The sequence below is a fragment of the Gobio gobio genome, assembly GCF_949357685.1.
Source record: "Gobio gobio genome assembly, chromosome: 23".
Lineage (NCBI taxonomy): Eukaryota > Metazoa > Chordata > Actinopteri > Cypriniformes > Gobionidae > Gobio > Gobio gobio.
This window is the reverse complement of record NC_137119.1, coordinates 26,798,339-26,824,578: the sequence shown is the minus strand read 5'-3', so window position 1 is coordinate 26,824,578 and position 26,240 is coordinate 26,798,339. Positions and strand designations below refer to the sequence as shown.

Below are 26,240 nucleotides of genomic sequence, written 5' to 3'. Positions count from 1 at the left end.
TCATATAGTTTTTCTTCATTAAAATCAAAGATGTTCATCAATGATTGTATAATTAGACCATGGACACGTTTGCATTTTGTTTTGTGATTTCACCGGAAAGAATAGAGTCTCTCTCAGCAACGGCATTAAGTGATAGATTGACGGGCTCGTCTGTGTGTGAAGACTGTGCACGAGCCAAAAGAGAATGTAAACCCCGCCTACTTTGATTTGATTGGCCATCTCAATCATTTTGACATTGACGAGCACTGTTAGACCACATTCGTTTCAACTGTCTGATCAGCTTCGTTCGTCTGTTTCTGTCAATCACGGGGTGTCAACCATTTATACTGCATGAGGGAGGGGCGAGCCAAATCTCTCTCTCTCACACACACACACACACAAACACACAAAGGATCGAGGCGGCAATTGCTGCACACACAACGACTCAGCAAAAAGGTGCTTTTCAGAGCAACGTGCGGGCCACACTAACACTTAACTTTGATGTCAAGAAGGGGGCCACAAAATATCGGGCCACGAGTTTGAGACCCCTGCTTTAAGACAAACATGTGCAAATTCATAAGTCAACACCATTATTAGAGACACACTTCTTTAAAACTGCAGTGATCTAAAAGACTCAAAACCGCAGTTTGAAATCTCTGGAATATCTTTGTAACCAATCATGTCAACGTGTGGGCGGGCTTTAGCATATCATTAACTATGACCACTCTGAAGTAGGGGAGTCCCAAGAGGTATCTCAGTATATTTTTCTGTTGTTATGAAAAATTTGGTAGATTTAGCAATATAGTGGGTGTATGATGTATATGATGTGTATGATGTAGCCTTTCTCCACGAATGAATTGATTGTTCAAATAATTTCTAAGGATGCTGATTGTTGTGAGATGGCAAACTGTAACATGGTTGATGTAGCATTAGCGAGACAGTATTAGCTGTTTCATCAATAGGCTAATCATATGAATTATTGTTATGTGTCCGACGGTTGTAAAGAGCGATACCATTGTGCTGCGTTTACCTCAGTAAGTTGACCGAGTGGATCTCTGAGCTTGTTTGAGTGAGTGGAGGCGGGGATAATTAGCATATTCATGAATCTGCATATACTAAATGAAGCAAGGGTGTGAATTTTAAAGCAAGCTATTTTAAAGCATGGAGACATTTTTTCACAGGAAAAAAAAAAGTTTAAATATGTCATTTTGGTGATCAAAGATGAGTTTAAGGGATAAAATTGTTGACTACTGAGGGACATAAGTTATACAGTTATGAGGAGCCCCCACTCAGAACACTCTGGCAACCGTATAGCAGCGTTCTAATAACCACTCAAAAATTGTACCTTCAAACTTTTCAATTGTGCCTTGATTTTTTTCTCTCAGAGAATGGCATTTCAAGGACAAATATGGTATGTTTTGTGTGATTTTTTTTCTCATGACTTGGGGAAGCAGAGTAGATTGGAGCTGGCTGTTACAAGACCTGTTGGAATCATCCTTCTTCATGCTGTCATGCTAAACAGCACTAATGATGAATAATGATGCACATCTCTGCATGTCCAGCCTCGTACAGACAGGAAGCTATGAACAAAGTCAGAAACATTTGGACAAAATAAGCAGAAACTGAGGGTGGGGGGAGCAGAGTCCAAGTTAGTTACACCAAAATGAGAATAGGCAAATAGAACAACAACAAATAAAAGAGAGAGCGAGAGAGAGAGCTACAAAGTGTGAAATCAGGCCAGTGTGTCCCCAGATGCTCAGTAAGAAGGGTTTGTGTGATTATTTGAATTGCAGCCAGCGCCCCCGCCTCACCCAGAGAGATGATCAGCCTCAAGGACAGGAAGAGCGACTACGACTCAACTGGAACCAACGCCGGTTACCATGGAAACAAAGGAGAGCTCACTTCCAGAAAAGAAACAATGGCAGGTAGGTCTAACTTTAAGAGGAGGGTGAGAAGAAAGATACACAGAGTTTTGTTTGAAGCACTTAACGGCGTGTAAACTAGATATACATACACTTAGCTTTTTATGTGAAATAACTTTTGATGACAAAGATTGAAACTCTGTTGTTCGAGGTTCAAAATTCAAATTTAAGCGAAACAGTTAACATCACAGTGGTTTTATATGCCTAAATTAATCTATTTTAAAACTCTAAATATCCAGAAAAGTCTATGTGAGTCATTTGTTATTTATTAAAATATATTTTTTTATATATATATTTAGGTAAATATGCCGTTTATGTCTGTGTATTGTTATATTGGTGCAAATTATATCGATATTGATGCATGGTAATTTTAACATATTTATATTTGTATTTTATGTATTTATAATATTACTATGTATTTTTTTTTATTAATATTTGCATTTATATGAATAATTAAATGAATCATTTTAATTTATACTGTATTTAGGAGGGTTCTAGTAGGGCTGATGTAAGATCCATTATTAATTGAGTGTATTGTGTATCAATATATATATATTTGAATATCTTATAGGTTTTATTAATATCTTAATATATGTGTGATCACGTCATAGGCCGTGTGCACATGTATGTGTGCGGTCCATCAGGTCATATCCCTCATTCCTTTTAAAAAGCTCAGAATTCCTAGTTACATCCCTGCCAGAGCATCTTATAAACGGTTGGATTTGTTTCACTGTCAATGAGTGCAATTTCCAGAATTTTTCATAGCTGTTTAATGCTTGATTTATTAAAAAGAAAACATTCTCTGCACATTCAAGCTCTCTCGCTTTCATCCCTCAGTTCAAACCTCATGTGGAACATCCACATTGTTCCGGAACTCGTACGAGACTTCAAATGACGAGATCAAACACAACCAGGTGAGTGGTGAATCAGCCTGAGACGACTCGACTAACAGGGTCAAACAGGGACTGCAGCTCCAACAGCGTATGTGAAATGTGTCTCCGACGGTGGAGATCCTTCCTAAAATCAGACATCATTTACATTTACTACAACTGTTATGCGGCTATGTGAGGATAAGTCGATAGTGCATGTTTTCAACACAAGGCAGCTGTCTATCTACCAATCCAGAACTGTGTTGGCAAACAAAAGCATGAAGATGTATTCATTCTTGCATATACCTATCAGATGTTGTTTATTTGACTTTGTGAGCCGGCGTGCTATGCTAATGAATAGCAACTACATGCTTCCAAGTGCTGAAGTATTTTTGGCACTTTGGCCTTATAGAAGATCTATTACTTCTACTTGACAAGGTTCAGAATGGTAAATTTTCCGATTTCATATGGATAAGGTTTGCCAGATGTCCCTGGCACACTTCCGAAATACACCGTATGTCGAGTTAGTCGACAGAAAAGCTTTCCCAGACGAGCAGCTGCGGGGAGGCTGGGTGCCGATAAGCCTGGCTTCCACATAGATCTTTCCTTTCTGTAGCTGGAGAGCATTCAGCTCTGCATCTTTTTCAATTAGTAACATCTCATTTTCTGCTTCGAATCTTCCTGTTATCGAAAGCAGCTCTGAATGGACAGAATGATGTGAATTTAAAGGGTTAGTTCGCTCAAAAAGGAACATTTTGGGATCATTTACTCAACTTATGTGGTTCTAATCATAAGCACGACTTGCTGACTTCCAAAAAGAGACGTTATGAAGAATGCAGAATGTTATGATTTATTAGATCTCATGTGTACATCTGCATATGAAAAAGACCAGTGAAATTCACTGTATAAGGAAAGTCGTATGAGTTTGGAATGACGTGAGAATGAGTATTTCACAGTATCAATCGATCAGATATAAAGATTCAACAGGGCCCAACAATAAGGTTTTTTTTTCTGCTTGCTGGGTTGAGGCAGTAGTTAACCTTTGAAATTGTTATGCCTACATTTTAACTGAACTTTTTATTCTGTTTAAATGTTTTAATTTTAGTGCTGTCAAATCAATTAATCGCGATTAATTGCATCGAACATAACATAAAACGTTTATGCTAGATGTGATTAATCACAATTAATCGATTTGACAACACTCATTTTACTTTTCTAATTGTAAATGTATATTATTCATTACATTTTTTTTATACATTTATTTTTCTTATAATTATACATTTTCACACATTTTTCATTTTTTATCCAGAAAATGTTTGGGAAAGTCCAAGACAGCATTAATTTAATAAATGCATAATATTGAATGTCCTTCAACCCATTTTTACTGATGCTACCAAGACTATCACAAGTCATTCTTGTGAGTTTAACAAAAACTCAAAAATAGATTTATCTAGCTGACGAGTTTAAAAAGATTCTGCAACCAAATGTCACAGAAAACTAAATGTTTATGTTTGCAAGGCATAAAAATGCCTGTGCATTATCAATAATGTGATATAGCCATCCTTATAGTTAAATGGATATTTCACCCAAAAATGAAAATTAGCCCATAATTTACTCTCCCTCAAGTTATCCTAGGTGTATATGACATTCTTCTTTCAGACCAATACAATCAGAGTTATATAAAAAATGCCCTGTCTAATCCAAGATTTGAATCCAAAATTTGAAGACCAAAAAAGTCCATCCATCCATTATAAAAGGGGGGTTAATAAAGGTCTTCCGAAGTGAATTGATGGGTTTTTGTAAGAGAAATATCCATATTTAAAGGGGGGTGAAACACACAGTTTCAGTCAATCTTGTGTAAATCTTGAGTACGTATAGAGTAGTATTGCATCCTTCATATCTCCTAAAAATCTTTAGTGTTATTATATTTATAAAAGAAAGATACACTGTACCGAGTCTTTCCGGGAAAAAAACGAGCAGCTGGAGGCGTGTTGTGTGGGCGGAGCTAAACAGCCACAAGCGCGCACAGCTATTGCGTTGAGAGCGTCTGAAAGGTGTGACATCCTTAAACGTGGGAAAGAAAACATTATCCTAAATAAACCATGACTATCAATCAGATACTACAGCAGGTCGTCTCTATGTGTTATGTACTGTAACTGTATATATTTGCTTAGCGGCTTGTCATGCGCGAGTTTTACCACATTTGTGTGTGTTTACTCATGGTTTATGAGGTCATAAACCAGGTTTATAAGGACTTAAAGTTAGCAGTAGCAAGCGGAACGGTTTTGCACGTCATGTTGTTTACATGAGGTGCACTTACACGCCGATAGCTGACAAATCAAAGACATTTGAAGCAGTTTTACTCACAGCCTTCTTCCAACGCACGACCGTGAACCTTTATTGTTGGGACTGCTCCATCTTTCAGCATTAGACGAGCTACAAATCCGGAGTTGAACCGGGCCTTGTTTATAAAACGATCGTTGCCGAAATGCAGGAAACAGAAAAAAACACTTGCACAACTCCATTGCTGCTCCGGAAAAACAAACTCCATCCACTGTCCCATTAACGCTGGGTTCTTTGGGAAGCTGTACAGGGTTGTCTTGCCCTGACAACCAAAAACACACTTCTTTGGTGACATGATTTCGTGAAGTCCTGTGACTGCAGCGTAGCCGGCTTCCTTAAAGCGTTTGCGCTCTCCCTCTAGTCGCGTGCGCGCCCTTCCGGGAGAAGAGCCCGTACGGCCCATACAAGGACATTCCGCCCTTGCTGACGTCAGATAGACCCATACTCGAAAAAAACTTTCCGAAACTTGTGAGAAACCGGAAAAACGGTTTTGGCACAGAAAAATTCCTTAAACGTCCAACTTTTTGTCCATGTTTAGCATGGGAATCCAAGTCTTAAACAGTGTAAAAAACTCAGTATGCATGAAACAGCATTTCACCCCCCCCCCCCCCCCCCTTTAACACGTTATAAAGTAAAATATCTAGTTTGTGGCGGACCGCTTTCTGTACACAACTTACAAAAGAAGTGTAACTGGCACGACGATGGGGTCGGACGTAGCGCAAGCTTTTTGATCTGCGAGAGGCGTTACACTTTAGTCCGCAGGAAGCTTGATATTTTACTTTATATTGAGTTAAATATGGATATTTTTCTTACACTAACCCATCGATTCACTTCAGAAGGCCTTTATTAACCCCCCGGAGCCGTGTGGAGTACGTTTATGATGGATGGATACACTTTTTTGGGCTTCAAATTTTGGGCTGCCATCCACTGCCATTATAAAGCTTGGAAGAGCCAAGACATTTTTAAATATAACTCTGATTGTATTCTTCCGAAAGAAGAATGTCATATACACCTAGGATGGCTTGAGGGTGAGTAAATCATGTGCTTAAAGGGATAGTTCACCCAAAAAATTACCCCCTCAGCTCCAAATCAATGTATTTGGAGACACAACAGCTGCCTTTTCCTTCCAAATATAAGATGCAAGACCCTGGATGGGTCTGTTGATCAACTTCACTCACAAATACTTCTTTCTTCTCAGGTCCCAGTGCCTGTCGCCCCACAGGAGTCCCCGCACAAGGACTACGAGGCCTACCCCATCTATCAAAACTCCACTAGGAACTTTGAGGAGCCATTTTTTGAGGATCAGGTCCATCGCCCCCCTCCCGCCACCGATCTGAATATGCACCTGGGACTCAAGTCCACCGGGAATTACGTGGACTTCTACTCTGCCGCCCGGCCCTATAGCGAACTCAACTACGAAACGAGTCACTACCCTGCGTCCCCCGACTCTTGGGTTTAGGACTTGGAGCCTCGCCGAGGTGGGGCACGTAGAGAGGCCGGGAAACTGCATGTGCATGCACGTCACAAAACATTTTTCAGAGTTTTTTTTCGTCTAAGCTGGTTCCGTGGTGAATATGAGCAGGGAGGAAAAAGAAAGCGAGAGAGAAAAGAAGGCCTTGACAGAGAGAGAAAGAATGCGCGAGAGATGAGAGAGGAGCACATACTTTAAAGAGAAGAGAAAGCTTAACCTTTGGTGTAGAAAGTGGGTTTGTATTGAAAGGTATTTGAAAAGTGTAGAGGAAAAAAAGAAGTTTAGTCGAGGAAGGCGAGGTATGTAAGCACAAGAAAATTAAGTTTGTAAAACGAGCTACGGGAACAGCTTTTCACCTTTTTCGAAACTTTTTCACGTCACGTGGATTAAAAGCTTTTTTTTCCCTACATTTCTCCCTCTATTTTTATTTGATCTTTTTTAATTTGATGTAAAGTATTTAGTGTAAATTAAAGAGATGCATTACACAAGTGCATTGTGTAAATTACACAGACCACTCGGTTCTTCCTGTGGCTTTAGGTATTTGTTTTACAGTACAAAGAAAAAGACAAAAAAAAAAAAATCCTCGGAGAGATGTATTAACCTTCAATGTCCCCTTCCCAAAATGTCATTCGAAGAGCAAGGATGTATATGCCAGTATCGTTCATTCTGAAAATGTGAATATGTCTGTGGCAACTAAAAACAAAAGCAGATGAAGACCGGAGCATCATTCCACTCTCCTCTCCTCGTCGATGAAGTGCTTTCTCACTGCCTACAAAAATAGATGTAGATTTTTGACATAGATTCTTTTTTAATTTCACTTTTTTCTTTCTTGATGACTCGGTGCGGAATAAAAATAAATGCGGCTATTTATCATCCACATTTGCAGGAAAACTGTCACAGTTTTCTGTGCTAAATGACTGTGCCAAATTTTAAAATCTCTTCGATCAGCACTGGAGACATTTTTTAGGTTTTTCAGTTAATAATTTCTTCGATTTGTACATGCGTTTTTGTTTTTTGTTTTGTTCATTAGTGTGTTTTACTGGAATTAAGCGACGTCTAGAAAACACTGGAATACTACCAGGAGGGCAAAACTTAACTTTGCAAGCTTAATTCCCTCCAAAGATGTACAAAAAAACCTGTCTTTCAATGTTAGTTGAGTGTGTGCTGTACGTCGATCAGTGTTTGATATGAGAGGCTTTGTTTCTGACAGGTTGCTTCTACTGTTTGACTTGACAAGAGATGATGAACTGCTACACTGAGATGTTAATAGAGAATGATAAATATATAAATATGAATATAAATATAGATCTATATAATTTTTATGTGCAGATGTCAGTGTCACTGAAAGCAGCAAACCCGAAAAGACTTTACAAAGTACAAAAAAAAGAAAAAACTTTCTGTTTACCTTCATGTTCTGATTCCTACAGAGAAAAGAGAAAATGAAACTTGAAATGTTGACCTGGTCCCAGTTGTGTTGTTACCAAGCTACATAAATAATCACGCTGGATTTGGATTATGTTCTGATGTCAGGACAATAAATTACTCTTTGCGATTTGGAGCTGTATTCTTATGTCCACTAGACTTGCCATGATATTCTCACCGAATGTACTGTATACGCGGTTACACCAGTTTTACCAATGGTTAATGGTAGTGGTGCTATGGGGTAAGTTTTGCTACACTTTAATGCATTTATCTTAACTAAAATTGATCTAGAAATAAAGAACATTACATTATTTTGTGTGCACATTTAGGATTAGTTTAACCAATATGTGGGGAGTGCTCTCCTCGCCCTCAGGATTTGTAAAAAAAAATTACAAATTACTAGAGACATTGTTCGGTGTATTTCTCCCCAATATACCTCAAGCAAAATTGAAGAACAAACTGGTGTGATGTAATTTTGAACAAAATAAAACCAAAACAAAGTTTGTTTGGAGTTCGGAAGAACTTGCCAAAGCAAACTTTCTGGAAAAGTTGCGATTACATAATAGGTAGGTGTGCTCTGTTACTCCGCCTACTTCTAAAAATACTTTATTCAAATCTAAGGCCCTGTCCCAAATTGCACACTTCAAATGCACTTTCGGTCTTGTGGACTTGCAATGGCTGCCGCGTGCGCATGTCCGTTAAGTCCATGAGCCCGTAGGGTGTCCCATTTGTCATTGTAGGTTTCAGAAGGGTGCTCGCGAGGGCCCCCTTTGCGATCGATATGTGCCCACTGGTGCGAGCTCCGCAGCAGACTTCATTTAAATGCCACGGCCTACCTGAGCATTGTTTCTGACCATGTCCATTCCTTTATGACCACCAAGGCCCCATCCTCTGATGGCTACTTCCAGCAGGATAATACACCATGTCACAAAGCTTGAATCATTTCAAATTGGTTTCTTGAACATGACAATGAGTTCACTGTACTAAAATGGCCCCCACAGTCACCAGGGTCCGTATTTATCAAGCTTCTTAAAGTGCCATTTTAGTCTTAAGTGCTGAGAATTCATGAAATGTACTCCTACTTTCAACCTTAAGTATAAAAGCAAGTTGTCAAATTTCTTAACGCTAAGAATCACTCTTACTCTCCCAGTTATTTAAGACAGCTCAAGAGGTCTCTCAAGTGGTTAGGAGTTGCCAGTAGGGGTTTATGATGGCACTGAGGAGACAGAGACGTGTGCAAATATTTTTAGAAGAGAAAGAATGTTTTTGAAATGTTTGACAATGAGCAGTTAATTAAACAGTATCGTTTGGACAGAGCAGGCATCATCTTTGTCAGCGCTGGTTAATGTTGGGCTGAACTTGCCTTTTATAACGTTTCCGCTTTTCGACTAATTCAGCAAGCAGTAGTGCTTCTTTCTCCTGCCAGTTTGGTTTTCTTTTAGAATCCATAATGGCTGATTATATCCCAAAATCTAGGCCATATATAGGCAGGTCAGTTAACAGCACACCAGTTTAAAAAAGTGTAATTAAGACATGGTGGAAAACGTGTTTATCTTTCATTTCAAATGTGTATATTATAATGTATTCTCTTGAAAAGTATTTATTGTCAAATGTATGTTGAATGTATACTCCTCTTAGGAATTTCACCATTCAATGTGAATTTATCTGAGAATATTCTTAGATAAGGACATCTATTCAGTGATTGGTTCATGCCTATGACATCATCCAAAATCCTGTTTGTGGCACAGCAAAGTGTCATAAATCAACTCTAAGACTGACACTTAAGATTAAGTCCTACACTTCACTTAATGGGCCCTATCTTGCACCCAGCGCAATTGACTTTGTACACCGACGCATGTGTCATTCCTATTTTGCACCCGCGCAAAGCGCGCTTTTCCCTCCACAGAAGCACGTCGCTAAACTAGTGAATGAACTTGCGCTACCTGGGCGGTTCAGCGCAAAAAAGGAGGCGTGTTCCGGCGCAAACAATCCCTGGTGCTATTTTGCTGTTCCATTAAACAATTGCGCCACTGACCAGAAAAAACCTAGTCTAAAGTCAGTGGCGCGTTGCGCGTTGTTCATTATGCTATTTTAAGGGCGTATGCTTGACCATAATGTATAGCGTGCACAACGCGCATACACTTTGCTCATGTAATCTACACAGATGTAACAGTTATTTTTGCAAATCATAAATTGTTACACTAAAAAAATATTAACACATGAGATGACGGAAATCATTGTGGTGTGCCACGAAGATGTGAAAAAAATAGGCATAAATCTAGCTTACAAATGATTCAGGCTAATTGTAATAATTAAGGATAAGACCTGTTTGCCCAATATAGTGGCAAGACATATATGTATATAAGGACATCTGACAAATTGGTTTGTCCGTCAAGAACCAGGAAAAAAAATCGACTGAAAAACTGAAAAAACTGAAAGACTGAAAAAAAAAAGACTGTGAAATCACCTTTACCATAATGTACAACATTACAACTTCACTTCTCTGTCTTTCACTGCTCTTACAAGCACATCAGTCTCCTCGGCTGTGAACCGCTCCTGGCGTGCGCCTGGTAAATACGCCATAATAATAGCAATCCATAATGGAACTTGCGCACCTGCTTTTACAGGGAATGTTGGATGACGCTCGGATTGGTTTATTCACGTTACGCCCAAACCACACCTATGAATAATGAAGCTACTTCAGACCAACCCATTTTAGATTTGCGCCGGGCGCAAGAGCCATTTATCCCGCCGGGAAAATAGCAACAGCGCCGAGACCCGCCCACAAAGTTACTTGCGCTTCACGCTTTGACACTTGCATTTCAGATCGTTAAAATAGGTCCCATTGTATGATTGAGATACTTGATAACTAACTTTTAAGCACAGCTTTGAGCCAAGAATTGTTTTACTCTTAAGTCAATTCTTAGCAGTGTTCTTGTGAGTAATTCTCAGATGCTTGATAAATACGGGCCCAGATCTCAACCCAGTAGAGCATTTTTGGGGATGTGGTGGAACGGGGAGCCTTGTGCCCTGGATGTGCATCCCACAAATCTCCATCAACTGCAAGATGCTATCCTATCAATATGGGCCAACATTTCTAAAGAATGCTTTCAGCACCTTGTTGAATCAATGCCACGTAGAATTAAGGCAGTTCTGAAGGCGAAAGGGGGTCAAGCACAGTATTAGTATGGTGTTCCTAATAATCCTTTAGGTGAGTGTATAATTTCAATGAGATTCAAAGTGAATCATTCTGAATTGGAAAAAATTGCTTTTGAGTTCATTCAAAAACCTATGAATCATGAATTTATTTGAATCGCGTCTCGCCAACTGCTGGAAGATAATGCTGCCCAACCTGGGCCTCATTTTCTTCTCAATATTTAGTAATAGCCTTACATGCAGGATATTTTCACTAGCAGGCATATTGTTTGTTACCACGGGTGCAGTTATGGGTTCCTCGTGTATAAAAAGTAAACTACATGTAAACAAGATCGCAAGTAAAGCTTAACACGTCACGCAAGATGCTTTTTAAGCAATTATACATTATTTAAGCATATTCACTTTTGGATAAGATATTGAGGAAACACTGTTTCTGAACTCCCTGACTGCATTTTTATATTTGAAAAACAATATGTGACAATAGTAGTATGTTTAAATTTAAAGAGTTAGTTCACCCAAAAATGAAAATTCTGTCATTAATTACTCACCCTCATGTTGTTCGACACCAGTAAGACCTCCGTTCATCTTCGGAACACAAATTAAGATATTTTTGATGAAATCCGATGGCTCAGAAAGGCCTCCATTGGCAGCGATGTACTTTACACTCTCAAGACCCATAAAAGGTACTAAAGACGTCGTTACAAAGTCCATCTCACTACAGTGGAATAGTTTTTGTGCGCAAAAAAAACCCTAAATAACGACTTAAATAGTGATGACCGATTTCAAAACAGTGCACCATGAAGCTCCAAAGCGTTATGAATCAGTGAGTCGATTCAGCAGTTTGGATTGCCAAAGTCACGTGATTTCAGCAGTTTGGCGGTTTGACATCATGAATCGACTCGCTGATTCGTAACGCTTCGAAGCTTCATGATGCTGTGTTTTGAAATGGGTCATCACTATACAAGTCGTTATTTAGGGTTTTTTTGCGCACAAAAACTAATTCTCGTCGCTTCATAAAATTATTGTAGAACCACTGTATTGAGATGGACTTTGTAACAACGTCTTTAGTACCTTTTATGGGTCTTGTGAGTGCAGAATACATTGCTGCCAATGGAGGCCTTTCTGAGCCATCAGATTTCAACTAAAATATCTTAATCTGTGTTCTGAAGATGAACAAAGGTCTTACGGGTGTCGAACGACATGAGGGTGAGTAATTAATGACAGAATTTTCATTTTTGGGTGAACTAACCCTTTAAAGTACTCATAAAAGAGTAGGCAAAACGTGGATGACTTACTAAGGCCCTATTCCAGATGGCACACTTCATGTACTTACAGTCTTGTGGACTTGCAATGGCTGCCGCGTGACTGGGAAGTCCACAAGAAAGTTGGGTGTCCCATTTGTCATTTTAGGTGTCTCACAAGCACCCCCCGCACTGAAGTGAGCTCCGCAGCAGACTTCTACACAACAGTCAAAGTTTGGACTTGAAAGACCACAAGTGTTTAGGGTCCATTCGGGACAGGGTCTATTTCTAGCAAGATTTTGAAGTGTGCATACAATAGACACTTTACTACCCCATGAGACCATGGGAGAGGATTTGTTTGGATGGCAGTGAAGTGACACGACTGATGCTGGTTGGTCACATGACAATCACAGCATGGCGGATGTATAGGTCCGGAATACATTCATACTACACACATCCTATATAGAACACACTTTTTAGCAGTTGCAAAGTACTTGTTCAAAATAAGTACCTACTCAAGAAAGTATGCGATTTCGGATGCAGCCCCTGAAACGCCTCAATAGTATGCTTGAGTTTTCTTCGGGGGAACGGACACGTCACATTATTCCTCGTTTAAATAATTCACTCCTCAAGGCATACGCAAAAAAGGGGCGAGGCCTGGGCTTGAGTTGCATTAGTAGTATGTTGAAACTCAAGGTTATGGCACACTTTCAAAGTGACCAATCACAACACATTGGTCCAGCTGACCAATCAGAGTACATTGTGTTTTTCGGAAGGAGACAGAAGCAAGACTTCTGACAGAAACTAAACAAAGTGTTACTGACAGAATTGGAAGAGAGGTGCTGCAATAATATATGTTAAAAAATTATGTGTTTTTGAACATTCAAGCATGAATGCTTATTCAAGTAGACCCCAAAAACAAAATCAAGAAGGTCCTTGTTAATGGGGTTTTGTGTTAAGTAATGTTTTATATATTCATAATAGCAAATGTCTTTTAAACATTTGGAGACTGACCAAGTAGGATTACACACAAGTCCTTTTATTGATCCGCTCCTCCACCACTTCCAGGCGGGTGCGGTATTGTCAGATCCGCAGCCATCCGAATGCTCTATCACTGTGATGAAAGAGACTATGGAGCGTTCCCTAGGAAACAGGAAAACAGAAGCAAGAGATGCCGGCTTTGAATCCTTCCCATAATCCATAGCTCAGCAGAGAGCACTGTTTCAGAGCATTACATCCCCAGCAGGCTTTGCATGATGTACAACAGGGGTCTCTTGCGCCGATTTAGGCTACCGAACAATTCGCACATGGGCACACAGACGTGAAGAGAGGGCCTGTCACTGTTATTACCTGTAGCAGGAAACGAAATAAATAAGCACACTTGATGGATTCTCTTCTTAGTCAAGGAGGATGTGGCGGATCATGCCTGGTGAGGCATTATGGGGATTAAGTAACAGGCACCTTAAATTTAGCCTTTTGAGAAGAGCTCTATATATCTCATTTCCTGTCAGTGTGAGTGTTGTCATTACTTCTCTCCTTTCAGGGACAGAGTTTCACCATCCAGCACAGAAGAAAGCAGGAGGGACATACAGAAATTTTGATCTGTTGCACACAGTCCTGATGGTCATGGAAATGTAAGGGAATTGTAAAACTGAAGTGAAAGTCGTGGAAAAGCCACATATTTTTCTAGTTTTGCTCTGCTCTATAATATTGCATCAGCTTGATATAGTGGCTGGAGTAAAACCTGCCCTCAAGCCATTGTGATAGCATCAGCCTGTCCGCTGAGGGTCTTATTGGAGACATTTGTACACTAGTAAGTGTCCTTGTTGAAATACATTTTTTTTAAAGATTTTTTTTTGGGGGGACATACAGCTTGAAATCTGCCTGAGCAATCTCTAATAAAATGATTCCCTATAAGCAAGTAATCATGAATTGACTGGGAAGGTCAGGGAAAACTCCTTGAAATTCATTGATCATTAAATATCATTACAGTTCAAAAGTTTGGGGTCATTAAGATTTTGTATACTGTTTTGAGAGCTGCATTTATTTAATTAAAAATTGAGTAAAACATGAATATTGTGAAATATTATTACAATATGGCTGTTTTCTGTTTCCATATATTTTAATATATAATTTATTCCTGTGATGCAAAGCTGAATGTTCCTTCAGAAACCACTCTAATAGAGTGGTGCAGGTATGACATCACTTTGTAGGCCATTTTAGCACTTCCGGTTCCATTGTCCCCAAATGGTTTTTTTTTTTTTATTAATGGAATTTTGTTTGTGCAATAAGCTCTTTGGTGTACACAAGCTCAAGACACGTTTATGTTTTATTCTTCAACATAAAATACATCATTATTACCCCCACTCGTGATTTTTTGAAGCTGTTGTGTGTCTTGAAAATCGCGGTTGCTAACAAGTAGCAAAATGGGACTACAGAGGCAGTCGGGGAGATTAAACGTCAACAGGTAAACTCAGTCCACCTTTACATACTCATTATGCGCACAATTGTGCTCTTATAAACTATTCTAACTCAAACTTTCTGGGAAAATGTTTTAGTGATGGTGACGTTGAAGTAGTGGGATCGTGGTGTATTAGTTTGTTTATAGCTTACCTTTAGCTTTTGACTTCTGGCGACTGCGTTTAGGCTTCAAAGTTCATAAAAGTTGTGTTCATCTGTGAAAATTATCTTGATGGACAATATGTGCAAGTATCATAAACTTTTGTTTATTTTTACTTTTGTTGACGCTTTGTTTTTAGCGATAATCCAAAAAGTCTATGTCATTTGCGCGTGCATATGATACACGCTCTTAGTTGGGTAGGATGGGGGTGGGGGTTCGTACGTATAATACACTCATTTTATTTATACGCATTTTCGTGAGATCGGGCTCCAAAATCCTATTGGGTTTTTCTCGAGGGAACCAGAGTGCAATGCTAACTGCCATCATACCTGTACCATGCACTATATATGCTGATATGCTACCCAAGAAACATTTATTATTATTATCAATGTTGAAAACCGTTGTTCTGCTTAATTTTTTTTGTGGAAATTGTGATATTTTTTTCCCAGGATACTTTGATGAATAAAGTGCAAATGAACAGTAGGCCTATTTATGTCTTTAATGTCACTTTTTCGTCCTTGCTGGATAGAAAAAAAGAAGCCTACTGAATAACTGAACTTTTGAACGATATAGTGTGTAATAGCAGAAGAAATATAGGTAACTCTGTACAATAAGGGATCATTTCTTAACATTAATCACTTTTTTTACAGCATTTATTTATTAAACTTTGTCGATATTGGTTAGTAAAAACTTTCATGTTATAGTGCATTAACATGTTAACAAAAACTTGATATTGAAAATGTATTATTAAATGCTTAGATTAACAATTGCTGTAAATATTGTTCATTGTTAGTTCATGTTAACTACATTACAGCTACGTTAGTTGCAGTTAACTAAAATTAAACCTTATTGTAAAGTGTTTTACTGAAATATCATGTAATATTCTGTATTGTACAGTGTGTGTTCCAAAGTACTGCAGGAACAAAATATGGATTTGTTTTTTTGTTTTTGCTTCAGACTTGCATATCATAAAAACAAAAGTCTCCTCATCTTGAATACTAGACCATTTACACAATACCATAATTGGATTTGTGAGTCTAGACTTACAAGCATTATAGAGTCGATAACGTCAAGTTAGATTAACATTGTTTGGAGACTTGAATTCTGGGATATATAGTATATGAATGTTGGCAATTGTTGAGTACTTGTCTCAGTTATAGCCTGTAAATGTTACTGACTCACAGGTTGAAATATTTCAATGCGAGACTCAGACGCTCGCTGTCTCATCCCCTCGGCACTGTGAAGTTGTAAAATTAAATTCAGAGGGTGTGCAGAATAGCTCTATTTCCCCTGAACCCTTGCAATGATTAAGTGTTCAATATGTACCAAAATTTCATTTTCAGTGTGTGCCGCCTCACACTGTGGGATTATAATCTAATGTGGCATGAAAATAGGTCTTCAATTTAACAATGTGTCATTTTACGCCAGGGCAAATACGGCAAGAACTCGAAACCCATCTCTCTTTCGTGCTGTTGACACATCCATGAATTAGAGCCCCGAAATGCAGATTTGGCACAAAATCAATTTCTGTGAAGACAAAAGTTAAACAAAAGGATCATCATCCCACTGCAGATGAAATTATTCATGAAGGGAAAATGAATTTTCGTCAGGATTCATTTCGGACTGAACAGGGTTGTTAGTGTAATAGGCATCTGTGAATGTCAGACGCTACACCTTTATGCCAGACCTGATTACATCAGTGTTATTTCCTTCCAAAATGACCAATAGCTTCTATTCAGTTAGAGGAATATGAAGTGTCTATGTCACCCCCGCAACAAACAAAAAAAATTGCATAAAGAAAATAGTCTTCTAGGACCATAAAGATTCGATGCATTGCATATTTTCAGAACAATTAATTTTTTATTGTAACACATTACTTTTAAAAGTAACTTTCCCCAACACTGCACAACAGTACCTAAAGTGTACATATTAGCGTATATATATATTTGATTACAGAAAACCAGGAAACTCGGCCAGGCAATGAGATACTCAAAGTTTACTCAAAGATTCCTTATTCATTTTAATACATTTAAAGTATACGCCCCCCTCTGTATGGATAGAAAATTGTTATATTAGGGCCAGGACAGCACTTGAAAACAGGACATGTCCTGGGAAAACAGGACTTTGGTCACCCTATATTAGCACCTAAATTGTATATTAGGACCTTTTGAAAGGGTCCCACCCCAGTGACAGCTTTTGTACCTTCTTTCTGTGAGTGCACACACTCTTAAAAATAAAGTTGTTTTGTGAAAAGTTCTTTAAAGAACACTTTTTTTCTTACCATTTTATAGTCTAAAGAACCTTTCTGCACTGCAAAGAACCTTTTGTGCTATGGAACCATACACCCTGCCAAAGAACCTTTATTTTTAAGAGTGTAGTTTCAAATTATGTTTAATGATGATTCACATTACTGTAAACGGGTGTATTTCACATTACATAACTCTGAGTTGACTTTCCCTGAGATGAGTTTTTTGTTTCAGAACAGCTGAATTGAGTTAGTTCAATCAACTCTGAGTAGACTGACTCTGAGTTAAAGGGTTACTTCAGCGATTTAGCAGTAAGCTTTGTATCAGTAGAAAACCTAACCTGACAAGCCAGACCCACATCAAGATGTTGGGTCTGGAAACTCACCATTGACAGGGCTCAATCCGAGGGGCGGGATAAACGGTTGTCTTTCAAATTCCCTCTGCACGCAATTGGATAGCGCCATGATCGCCACAACCAACCAGAGCAAAGAAGAAGGTGAAGCCGAGCTAACGTTAGTTGATAGACTTTCGCCGTATCCAGTAGGCAAAACTTCGACCATATCTTCTGTTCTTAAGAATGACTTCAGTGCCATTCTTTGTTCTTTTCTCAAAGAAAAGCTTAACTCCAAGTCTTCCAGAGTCGCGGCCAAAGCCGATTCAAAAGACAACTGTTCGTCAGCTTCTTTGTTTACGAGTAGCACGCAGAACCTCCGCAACTCTGCCGTGACGTGCCGTCATTATGTTAAGCCCGCCCACCGACTCAACACACGCTGTGATTGGCCTGACCAGAGTTTGGTTTTTCCAGCTCTCAGGTCTACCGAGAGTTGCTAGACTACACTCGTGGCAAAATACATTTTCTGCCGCTAGGGTGCGTCTAGATTTCTAGGCTATAGAAAACCTGTAGTATATTCAAATTATGGTACTTTCCCCCCTCATTTCCCTCTGAGATGAGAGAATTTGGCATTTTGTTTCTGGAAAAAATCTTCCGATAATATGGACATTTTGCGTCATCGGATGTTTTTTTTGGCCAGAGGCTAGAGACTACAGCCTGTAGAAGGAGCTAGTTCTGCATGTTTTCAACCAGCCCAAAGGCGTGAGATCTCACTCACACAATGTAAATGTGTGATGCCCCCTCAGTTCGGGCATTAATAATGGAGCGGTGGAGCAAAGTGAGTGTTTCAACTTTTCAATGAATTCCTATTAAAGTAAGCTTCCATATATGATCTGAAAACGCGCCTGACTGGACACACGCCGAGAATAACTGCCGCACTTACCTCAGCTCTGCTCAGCTCTTCGCTCTTGTGATGAAGGGGGGAAAAAGGGAGGGGATGTGGCAGCAGCTAAAAATTAAGTATAAAAAACAACTAAATCAGGTAAAGCTTTAAGCATAAAAGATTGCTTGTAGGCTGCATGACTTTACAAACGTTTGACATATTAAATAAATATTCAGTGTCTATTTCAATGTGCAGCAGCTTTTTCCGCATAGTCTAATGCTCTTTTCATATAATTAAATGTTCTCTAACCCAACCTGTCCTCTAACCCCAATTCACTTTTGACTTCTACTCAGCCAATAGCAAGAAGGCAGAGGCTCGCAAAACACCAGCACCACTGACAGATGAAGAGGAGATGGAGGAAGAATAATAAAATCCAACAGGAGAAAGAATAACCATTGCTTTTGTATTTGGAAATAAAGATGACCAAATCAATTGTGAATAATTTGTTTATTAAACCGCTGTGGTGGTGGTGGTTACGGCATATAATATCTCGGACTCCCCTTCCATCTGGCATCCTTCCATTCCATACGGAGTCATTTTCAGAAGGCGCGAGGATGGGTATGCCGCTCAAATAAATAGGCCTATGTGGATATGGCAAAAAAAAAAAAGGAAAAAAGAAAAGTCTGCTGATGTAAAACTCCCTACGAATTAATGCAGCCTCATCTACAGTATCCTGTAAAGGACATACCATTTTTGTCACTTTGACGGTGTCTGCATGATGAAAATATGAGCAATGAATACCTGCACTGCGAAAAATGCTTTTCTTGGTATATTTGTCGTTTCCTGTCAAAATGTCTAAAGATTCTTAAATCGAGGCATTTTCTACATAAGAAAAATAACATAAGGCATTTAGTCTGGATTCCTCAGGGGGAAAAAATATTTAAGAGCATTTTTCTTATTTTGCAAATTATCTGCCAGCGTGTTAAGAAAAGTAATCTTGTTTCCTTTTGCATCCATTAGATTATTTTTCTTATCCCACTGAGAGATAATTTTACTTGTTTTAAGTAAAATGCACTTATCAGGACTAACTATCTTATATAATGTTTCTTATCGCATCTTGATTTAAGAATTTCGGAATTTTTTTACTAGGCTTTCTAGACTTTTTTTTTGCAGTGTGAATGAATGAATTAAGTATTTAAACACAGCTGGCACTTTAAAAAGGGGCGGAGACTGAAAGAAACTCTGAGTTTACCGAAGAAAACCTGCTCCAGACCAGGGGCCTGTACCATGATGGTAGTTTAACAAACTCAGGGTTACAGGATTAGTTTAGAGTTGACAAAACCAAACCAATCTATTCAGGCTTTGTTGGTCCCATGATGCTGATCATCAGCTTTCTCTGTCAACTCAGGCTTTGATCCTGAGTTTAGGAGTTTAGCTGTGACATCAGTAGTGAACAGCCAATCACACGCTGTGGATCAGTAAAACTGAGATTCACTTCTCACAAAAGAAGCAGCGAGATTCATTTCTCTCTTCTGCAGAATATTACATGATTGAAAAATATTAAGAATTTAAAGAAATTTACACAGCAAGAAGAAAAGAGCTGTCTATAAAGGAGTACAACTTAAAGAAAATATTCACTACGTCAATGCAAGTAAAAGTTATGAAGTTAGTTTAGTTGATATATGGAGAATTGAACATTTAAGCTTGCATGTAGTAATTTGTATAGCTTTATTTTATTGATTTTAAAGCTTATTTGTCTGACCTTTGTATAGGCTATTTATATTAATTTCAACCAAGTGCCTATTAATGATTGATTAACTAAAATGATATATGTGTAATTGATTACGGGTATAATAATTTCATGAATGAAATCTAAATCATTCAAAATTATTATTATTATAAATAAGCATTGTTAAAAGCCAGACGCTTTAGTCTTTAATAGCCATTTGCTATGTAGTGACCTGTAATTTGGAGTAGAAACGGGGGGAGTGACTTTATTGCATCAGAGGTGTGTCACTTTGCTCACAGCTGATTGGTCCAATTTCAGTTTGATCTCTTATCCAGAACATAACCTGCCCTGGAGCAGGTTAGCCGTGGAGCGTAAGTTACTATGGAGATGAACATTGCTAAAAGCCAAACCATTTTAATGGTACCCAAAACCCAGGATTAGCTCAAACTAAGCTTAAACATATCTGGCTAGCCAGCTAAACCGGCTTCATGGTATAGGCCCCAGGTTAGCTTCACAGAGTAAGTTACCATGGTAACTGACTCTGAGTATATAAATTACCTCTCTTTCAGAAACGGGCTTGACTTAAGGCCTGTACACACTGGGACGAATATCGCGTGCGCTTATCGCCAGCGTTTTTCGTGACGTTTTTCGGTGCGTCTTGAGTGTTCACACCCAAGCGATTTCCACTGGCGTTGCGCCGAGTGAACGTGCACATTCAGTAGATGCGCTCCCGGTACACAAGGTGGTGCTGCGGCGCTTACGCTTCTGACACTCGCTTGTCACACAGAAGAAGAGGAGAGACAGTATTTACGTGCTTGCCAAAACCATAGATATATTATGTCTATGGCAAAACCATTCACACACTTTTTGCTAACTGGCAAGCAGCATTAGCAGCCTATCTTCTTCTTTGTCTACTTACTACTTCTTCGTCGTATCAGTGTGTGCTCGGCAAGACCGATTTTGTGCTTGAGCGCCACCAAGTCGTGTTTTACTGTAACTTCAGCAGCTCCAGGCACGTGAACAAAAGTGCGGATCTCATTGGTCGGCCAGTTTTTTACGCGCCGCGTCAAAATAAAAAAACGAACCCGAGGCGTTTTTTTAAAAATGACGCTTTTACGCCTGGCGTTTTACGCGTCGGTGTGCACACTCACATTGGCGCCCATTGTTTAGTCACGAGGTGTTAAACGCGCGCGAAAATCGTCCCGGTGTGAACAGGCCTTTAGGCCTACTCTGCTTTTTTCAGGATTGACATACCTCCCATTCTGAAACAGAAAACCCAGAGTTTCCCTCATTTCAGGGTTATCATACTCAGAGTTTTCACTTAACCTCCTTTCTGAAATGGGCCCTAGGCCTGGGGGGTATTCCAGAAAGCAGGTTATGTGACATACCTGGTTATGTTTAAGGATAAGTAAGCAGATAACCTCAACTTTCGGTTCCAAAAACTGAGGTAACATTCAGGGTATGTAAGTAGCCATAGCAACTCACTCTCTGAACGGAGCAGGTTATGTTCCAGGGTTAATTTGCTTAAGAGGTATTCAGATGCGTTTTATATAATTAATATAGTTATTAATATAACCAAATGTTTATATATTAACCAATATTATATATTCATTCTAAAGAATTATATTATAATATAAATTAGTAGGTTATGTAAATCGCCAAAGAAGAAGACTGGCTCTCTTTTTCCTAGCGTCTGTTTCCATGGTGAATCATTGATTCGTCGCTCTGTTGAGAATGTCTTGTGTGTTAACCGGGAACATACTCCGAGTTGTCTGAACTTACTCCTGGGGCCTGTACCATGAAGCCAGTTTAGCTTGCTAGCCAGATATTTTTAAGCTTAGTTTGTGCCAATCCTGGGTTTTAGGTACCATTACAGTGGTTTGGCTTTTAGCAGTGTTCATCTCCATAGTAATTTACGCTCCATGGCTAACCTGCTCCAGGGCAGGTTATGTTCTGGATTAGAGATCTCAAACTGAAATTGGACCAATCACCTGTGAGCAAAGTGACACACCTCTGATGCAATAAAGCCACTCCCCTGTTTCTACTCCAAATTAAAGGTCACGACATCTCTCTATATATCAACTAAACTAACTTCATAACTTTTACTTGTATTGACGCATAAGAAGTTGTCCTGTTTCATAGACAGCTCTTTTGTTCTTCCTGTGTAAATGTGTTTAAATTCTTAGTATTTTTCAATCATGTAATATTCTGCAGAAGAGAGAAGTGAATCTCAGTTGATCCACAGCGTGTGATTGGCTGTTCACGGATGATGTCACAGCTAAACTCCTAAACTCCGGATCAAAGCCTGAGTTGACAGAGAAAGCTGATGATCAGCATCATGGGACCAACAAAGCCTGAATAGATTGGTTTGGTTTTGTCAACTCGAAACTAATCCTGTAACCCTGAGTTTGTTAAACTACCATCGTGCACTCTAAAAAAAAAGGCTCGTAATCATAGGGGAACCTTTTTTAGTGCTATATAGCACCAATTTTGGTGCTTCAGTGGTTCTTCAGCGGTTCTTCAGAGGTGCTATATAGCACCTTAGTCAAAGAACCGGTGAAGAACCTCTGAAGAACCGGTGAAGAACCACTGAAGAACCGCTGAAGAACCACTGAAGCACCAAAAATGGTGCTATATGGCACTAAAAAAGGTTCCCCTATGATTACGAGCCAAGAACTATTTTTGGTGCCATATAGAACCTTTTTTTTTTTAGAGTGTGGTACAGGCCCCTGGACTTGTTTTTGGAACCAGCATACCTCGAGTAAGCAAGGTTTGGGTTAATCAAGCGAGAGTTTAAGGTATATGTGACAGTAAGAAGTTAACCTTGCTTTCTGGAATACCCCCCAGGTGTATTTGCACATTTGAAATTAAAACTAATGTGAGTGAATAAATAAGTAATTAAAAAATGTAATACACTTCAACAAATGCTACCAATACTATGTGTCCTATGTAAATATATAATTGTGATTAATCGCATCCAAAATAATAGTTTGTTTACATAATAGGCTATATGTGTGTGTACTGTGTATGATTATTATGTATATATAAATACACACTCCTTTATGTATATATTTAAGAAATATTTGCATGTGTATACTGTATAGATATTTATATAATTTATCTTATATATAAATATAAACATTTTATATAAATCAAATATTTTTCTTAAATATATACATACATGTATATATATATATATATATATATATATATATATATATATATATATATATATATATATATATATATATATATATATATATATATATATATATATATATATATATATATATATATATATATATATATATATATATATATATATATATATATATATATATATATATATATATATATATATATATATATATATATATATATATATATATATATATATATATATATATATATATTAGGGCTGTCAAAAACTCTGTTAATTATTATTTATATATAAATACACACACAAGCATGTATATATTTAAGAAAAAAATATTATTTTTATATATAAAACATTTATATTTATATAATATTATTATAGATTATATAAATGTATTTACAGTATATGCAAATATTTCTTAAATATATACATGAATGTGTGTGTATTTATATATAAATAATAATTAACAGAGTACACACACATATATTATGTAAACACACAAACTTTTATTTTGGATGCGATTAATCGCAATTAATCTTTTGACAGCCCTAATATATAAAATATACATACATAGTAATTACACAGTACACAAGCACATATATTATGTAAACACAAACTTTTATTTTGGATGTGATTAATCGATTGCCCTGCATATATCTTAAAATATTTTTGAGAGTTGTTTTATTTATAATGTGTTATTTGAAAAATTTCCATTTTTAAACATTTTTGTAAATAAAAGCAAAACAATAGATTTCTGTCATTCTAAAAAAAAAAAATAATAATAATGTATAATAATATTTATAATGTATATTAATAAATACATTAATAATATATTAATAATGTATAGTAATATAATTATAATAATAATGAGAGACATTACCAGATGCACTACAGTGATGAGAATTGTGGGGAGGGGCTGTGTGCTTAATTGTTCTGAATATATGTGAAAATGAGGAGGGGGTAAAATGAGACATTTCAGGTTGTCACTGTTAGAAGAACACAATCTCGAAAGGTCTTTCATATTAATCAGAACGATACGGTTATTAGAGCATGCAAGCTAAAGGTTACATAAAGCTCCCATCAATATCCCATGATACACGACGTCCACTCTGTGAACGCCATAGTAATTATTGACAAAATCAGACATCATTGGCACATTTTTTAGCACAATACAGCTCAACCTGTCGGTGATATATTATGATCACATACTGCCTCTATCAGGGTCAGATCAGAAGCTCTTGTACAGTATGTCCCCTAAACCATAGTTCATAACTGTTTCATTGCCTTTCACAATACAACAACTGTTTATTAAACCCAGAACACTCCCCGCATGGCCTTTTGTGGTCAGTGAGAATGTATTTCCTTTAATATATGATGGGATACTTCACCTAGCAACTATGGACAGAATCTAACAGCTATAACAGTTGATACTGCAAATGCAGAATTCTTCTCCATCATAATAAACTCTATAATATATTGATGCAATTTGGACTGTTTTGATTATTTTACCAGTAAAAAGTGCCAGTCCATGCAGTTGTATGGCTTGTTTCAAAATGAAAACTCCTGTTATTTATTAAAGCATTAGTCTCCCCTCTAGTGGTCATGATTCACCTCAGTGTAAATTTGTCAACACGATTCAACAGCTGCCAGTTGCACATGCAGGGAATTTTACAGTTGTAAGATTTACAGTTGTGGTCAGAATTATTGGCACCCCTGGTAAATATGATCAAAGATGGCTGTAAAATAAAACTGCCTTGTTTATCAATTTGATCTTTCATTAAAAAAACAATGAATACTATAATAATAACATAATGAAATAAATGTTTTTCGTTCCATGTTGGCCAAAATTATTGGCCCCCTTAGAATGTTTTATGAGTAAAATATCTCTGCAGTATTCCAATTAATATTTACATTTTTAGCACACCATGGGGGACTAGGAACATGAAATTGTCCAGCTATGACTTCTTGTTTCGCAGGAGTATAAATATGAGGAAACACAAAGTGCAAATTACCTTAATCAGCCATCACAATGAGCAAACCAAAGAATATAGTTCTGATGTGCAGCAAAAGATTGTTGAAAAAATAGAAAGTGAAAAAATCTAAAGCATTGACAATCCCCCTTTCCACCATCAGGACAAAAATTAAGTAGTTCTAATCAACTAAAGATGTTACGAATCTGCCTGGAAAAGGTATGTTGTCTGCGCGGTGAGGAGGAGAAAGACTCCCCAAGGATTACAGCTGGAGAATTGCAGATATTGGTTGAGTCTTGGGGGTAAGAAAGCAAAAAAACAACAACAAAAAAACACCTGCACATCACTGCATGTAGTTTGGGAGGGTGTAAAAAAAAAATCCTCCTTGTTCATCCAAAAACAAACTCCAGCATATTCAGTTGTCAGACACAACTGGAACTTCAAAAGGGACCTGGTTCTGCGGTCAGATGGAAAAAAAGGGGGGTTTGGTGCAAACAGGGATAAAAAGTATGCCCACGGTTAAATATACCGCTGGGTCTTAAATGTTGTGGGCCTATTTTTTTGCTTAAGGTCCTGGACATCTTGTTCAGACACATTGTATCATGGATTCTAGCAAATACCAACAGATAAAACATTTATTTTTTGCTAGAAATCTGGGCCGTGGTTGGATCTTCCATCAGGACAACGATCCAAAACAAACATCAAAATCAACACACAAATGTGTCACTGACACAAAATGAAGCTTCTGCCAGCTGTCCCAGTCCAATGTAGGAAATGTAACCCTATAAAAAATGAGTGAGTTGAACTGAAGAGAAGAAGCACCGACATGGAGCTGGGAATCTGAAGGATCTGGAGAGATTCTGTACAAAGGAATGGTCTCTGAACTCTTGTCAGGTGTTCT

At 38.0% G+C, this 26,240-nt stretch overlaps 1 protein-coding gene across 1 annotated transcript in view; it reads left to right on the top strand.

Moving 5' to 3' along the window:
* ctnnd2a (catenin (cadherin-associated protein), delta 2a) overlaps positions 1–8,135 on the top strand; it is a 218,575-nt gene extending 210,440 nt beyond the window's left edge. Inside the window, exons 15-17 of the mRNA XM_079806697.1 lie at positions 1,773–1,904; positions 2,739–2,815; positions 6,312–8,135. Of these exons, the coding sequence (XP_079662823.1) occupies positions 1,773–1,904; positions 2,739–2,815; positions 6,312–6,572 (470 nt within the window). The 3' untranslated portion in view covers positions 6,573–8,135. The remainder of the gene's footprint in view (positions 1–1,772; positions 1,905–2,738; positions 2,816–6,311) is intronic.
* The last annotated feature ends 18,105 nt before the right edge of the window (positions 8,136–26,240 follow it).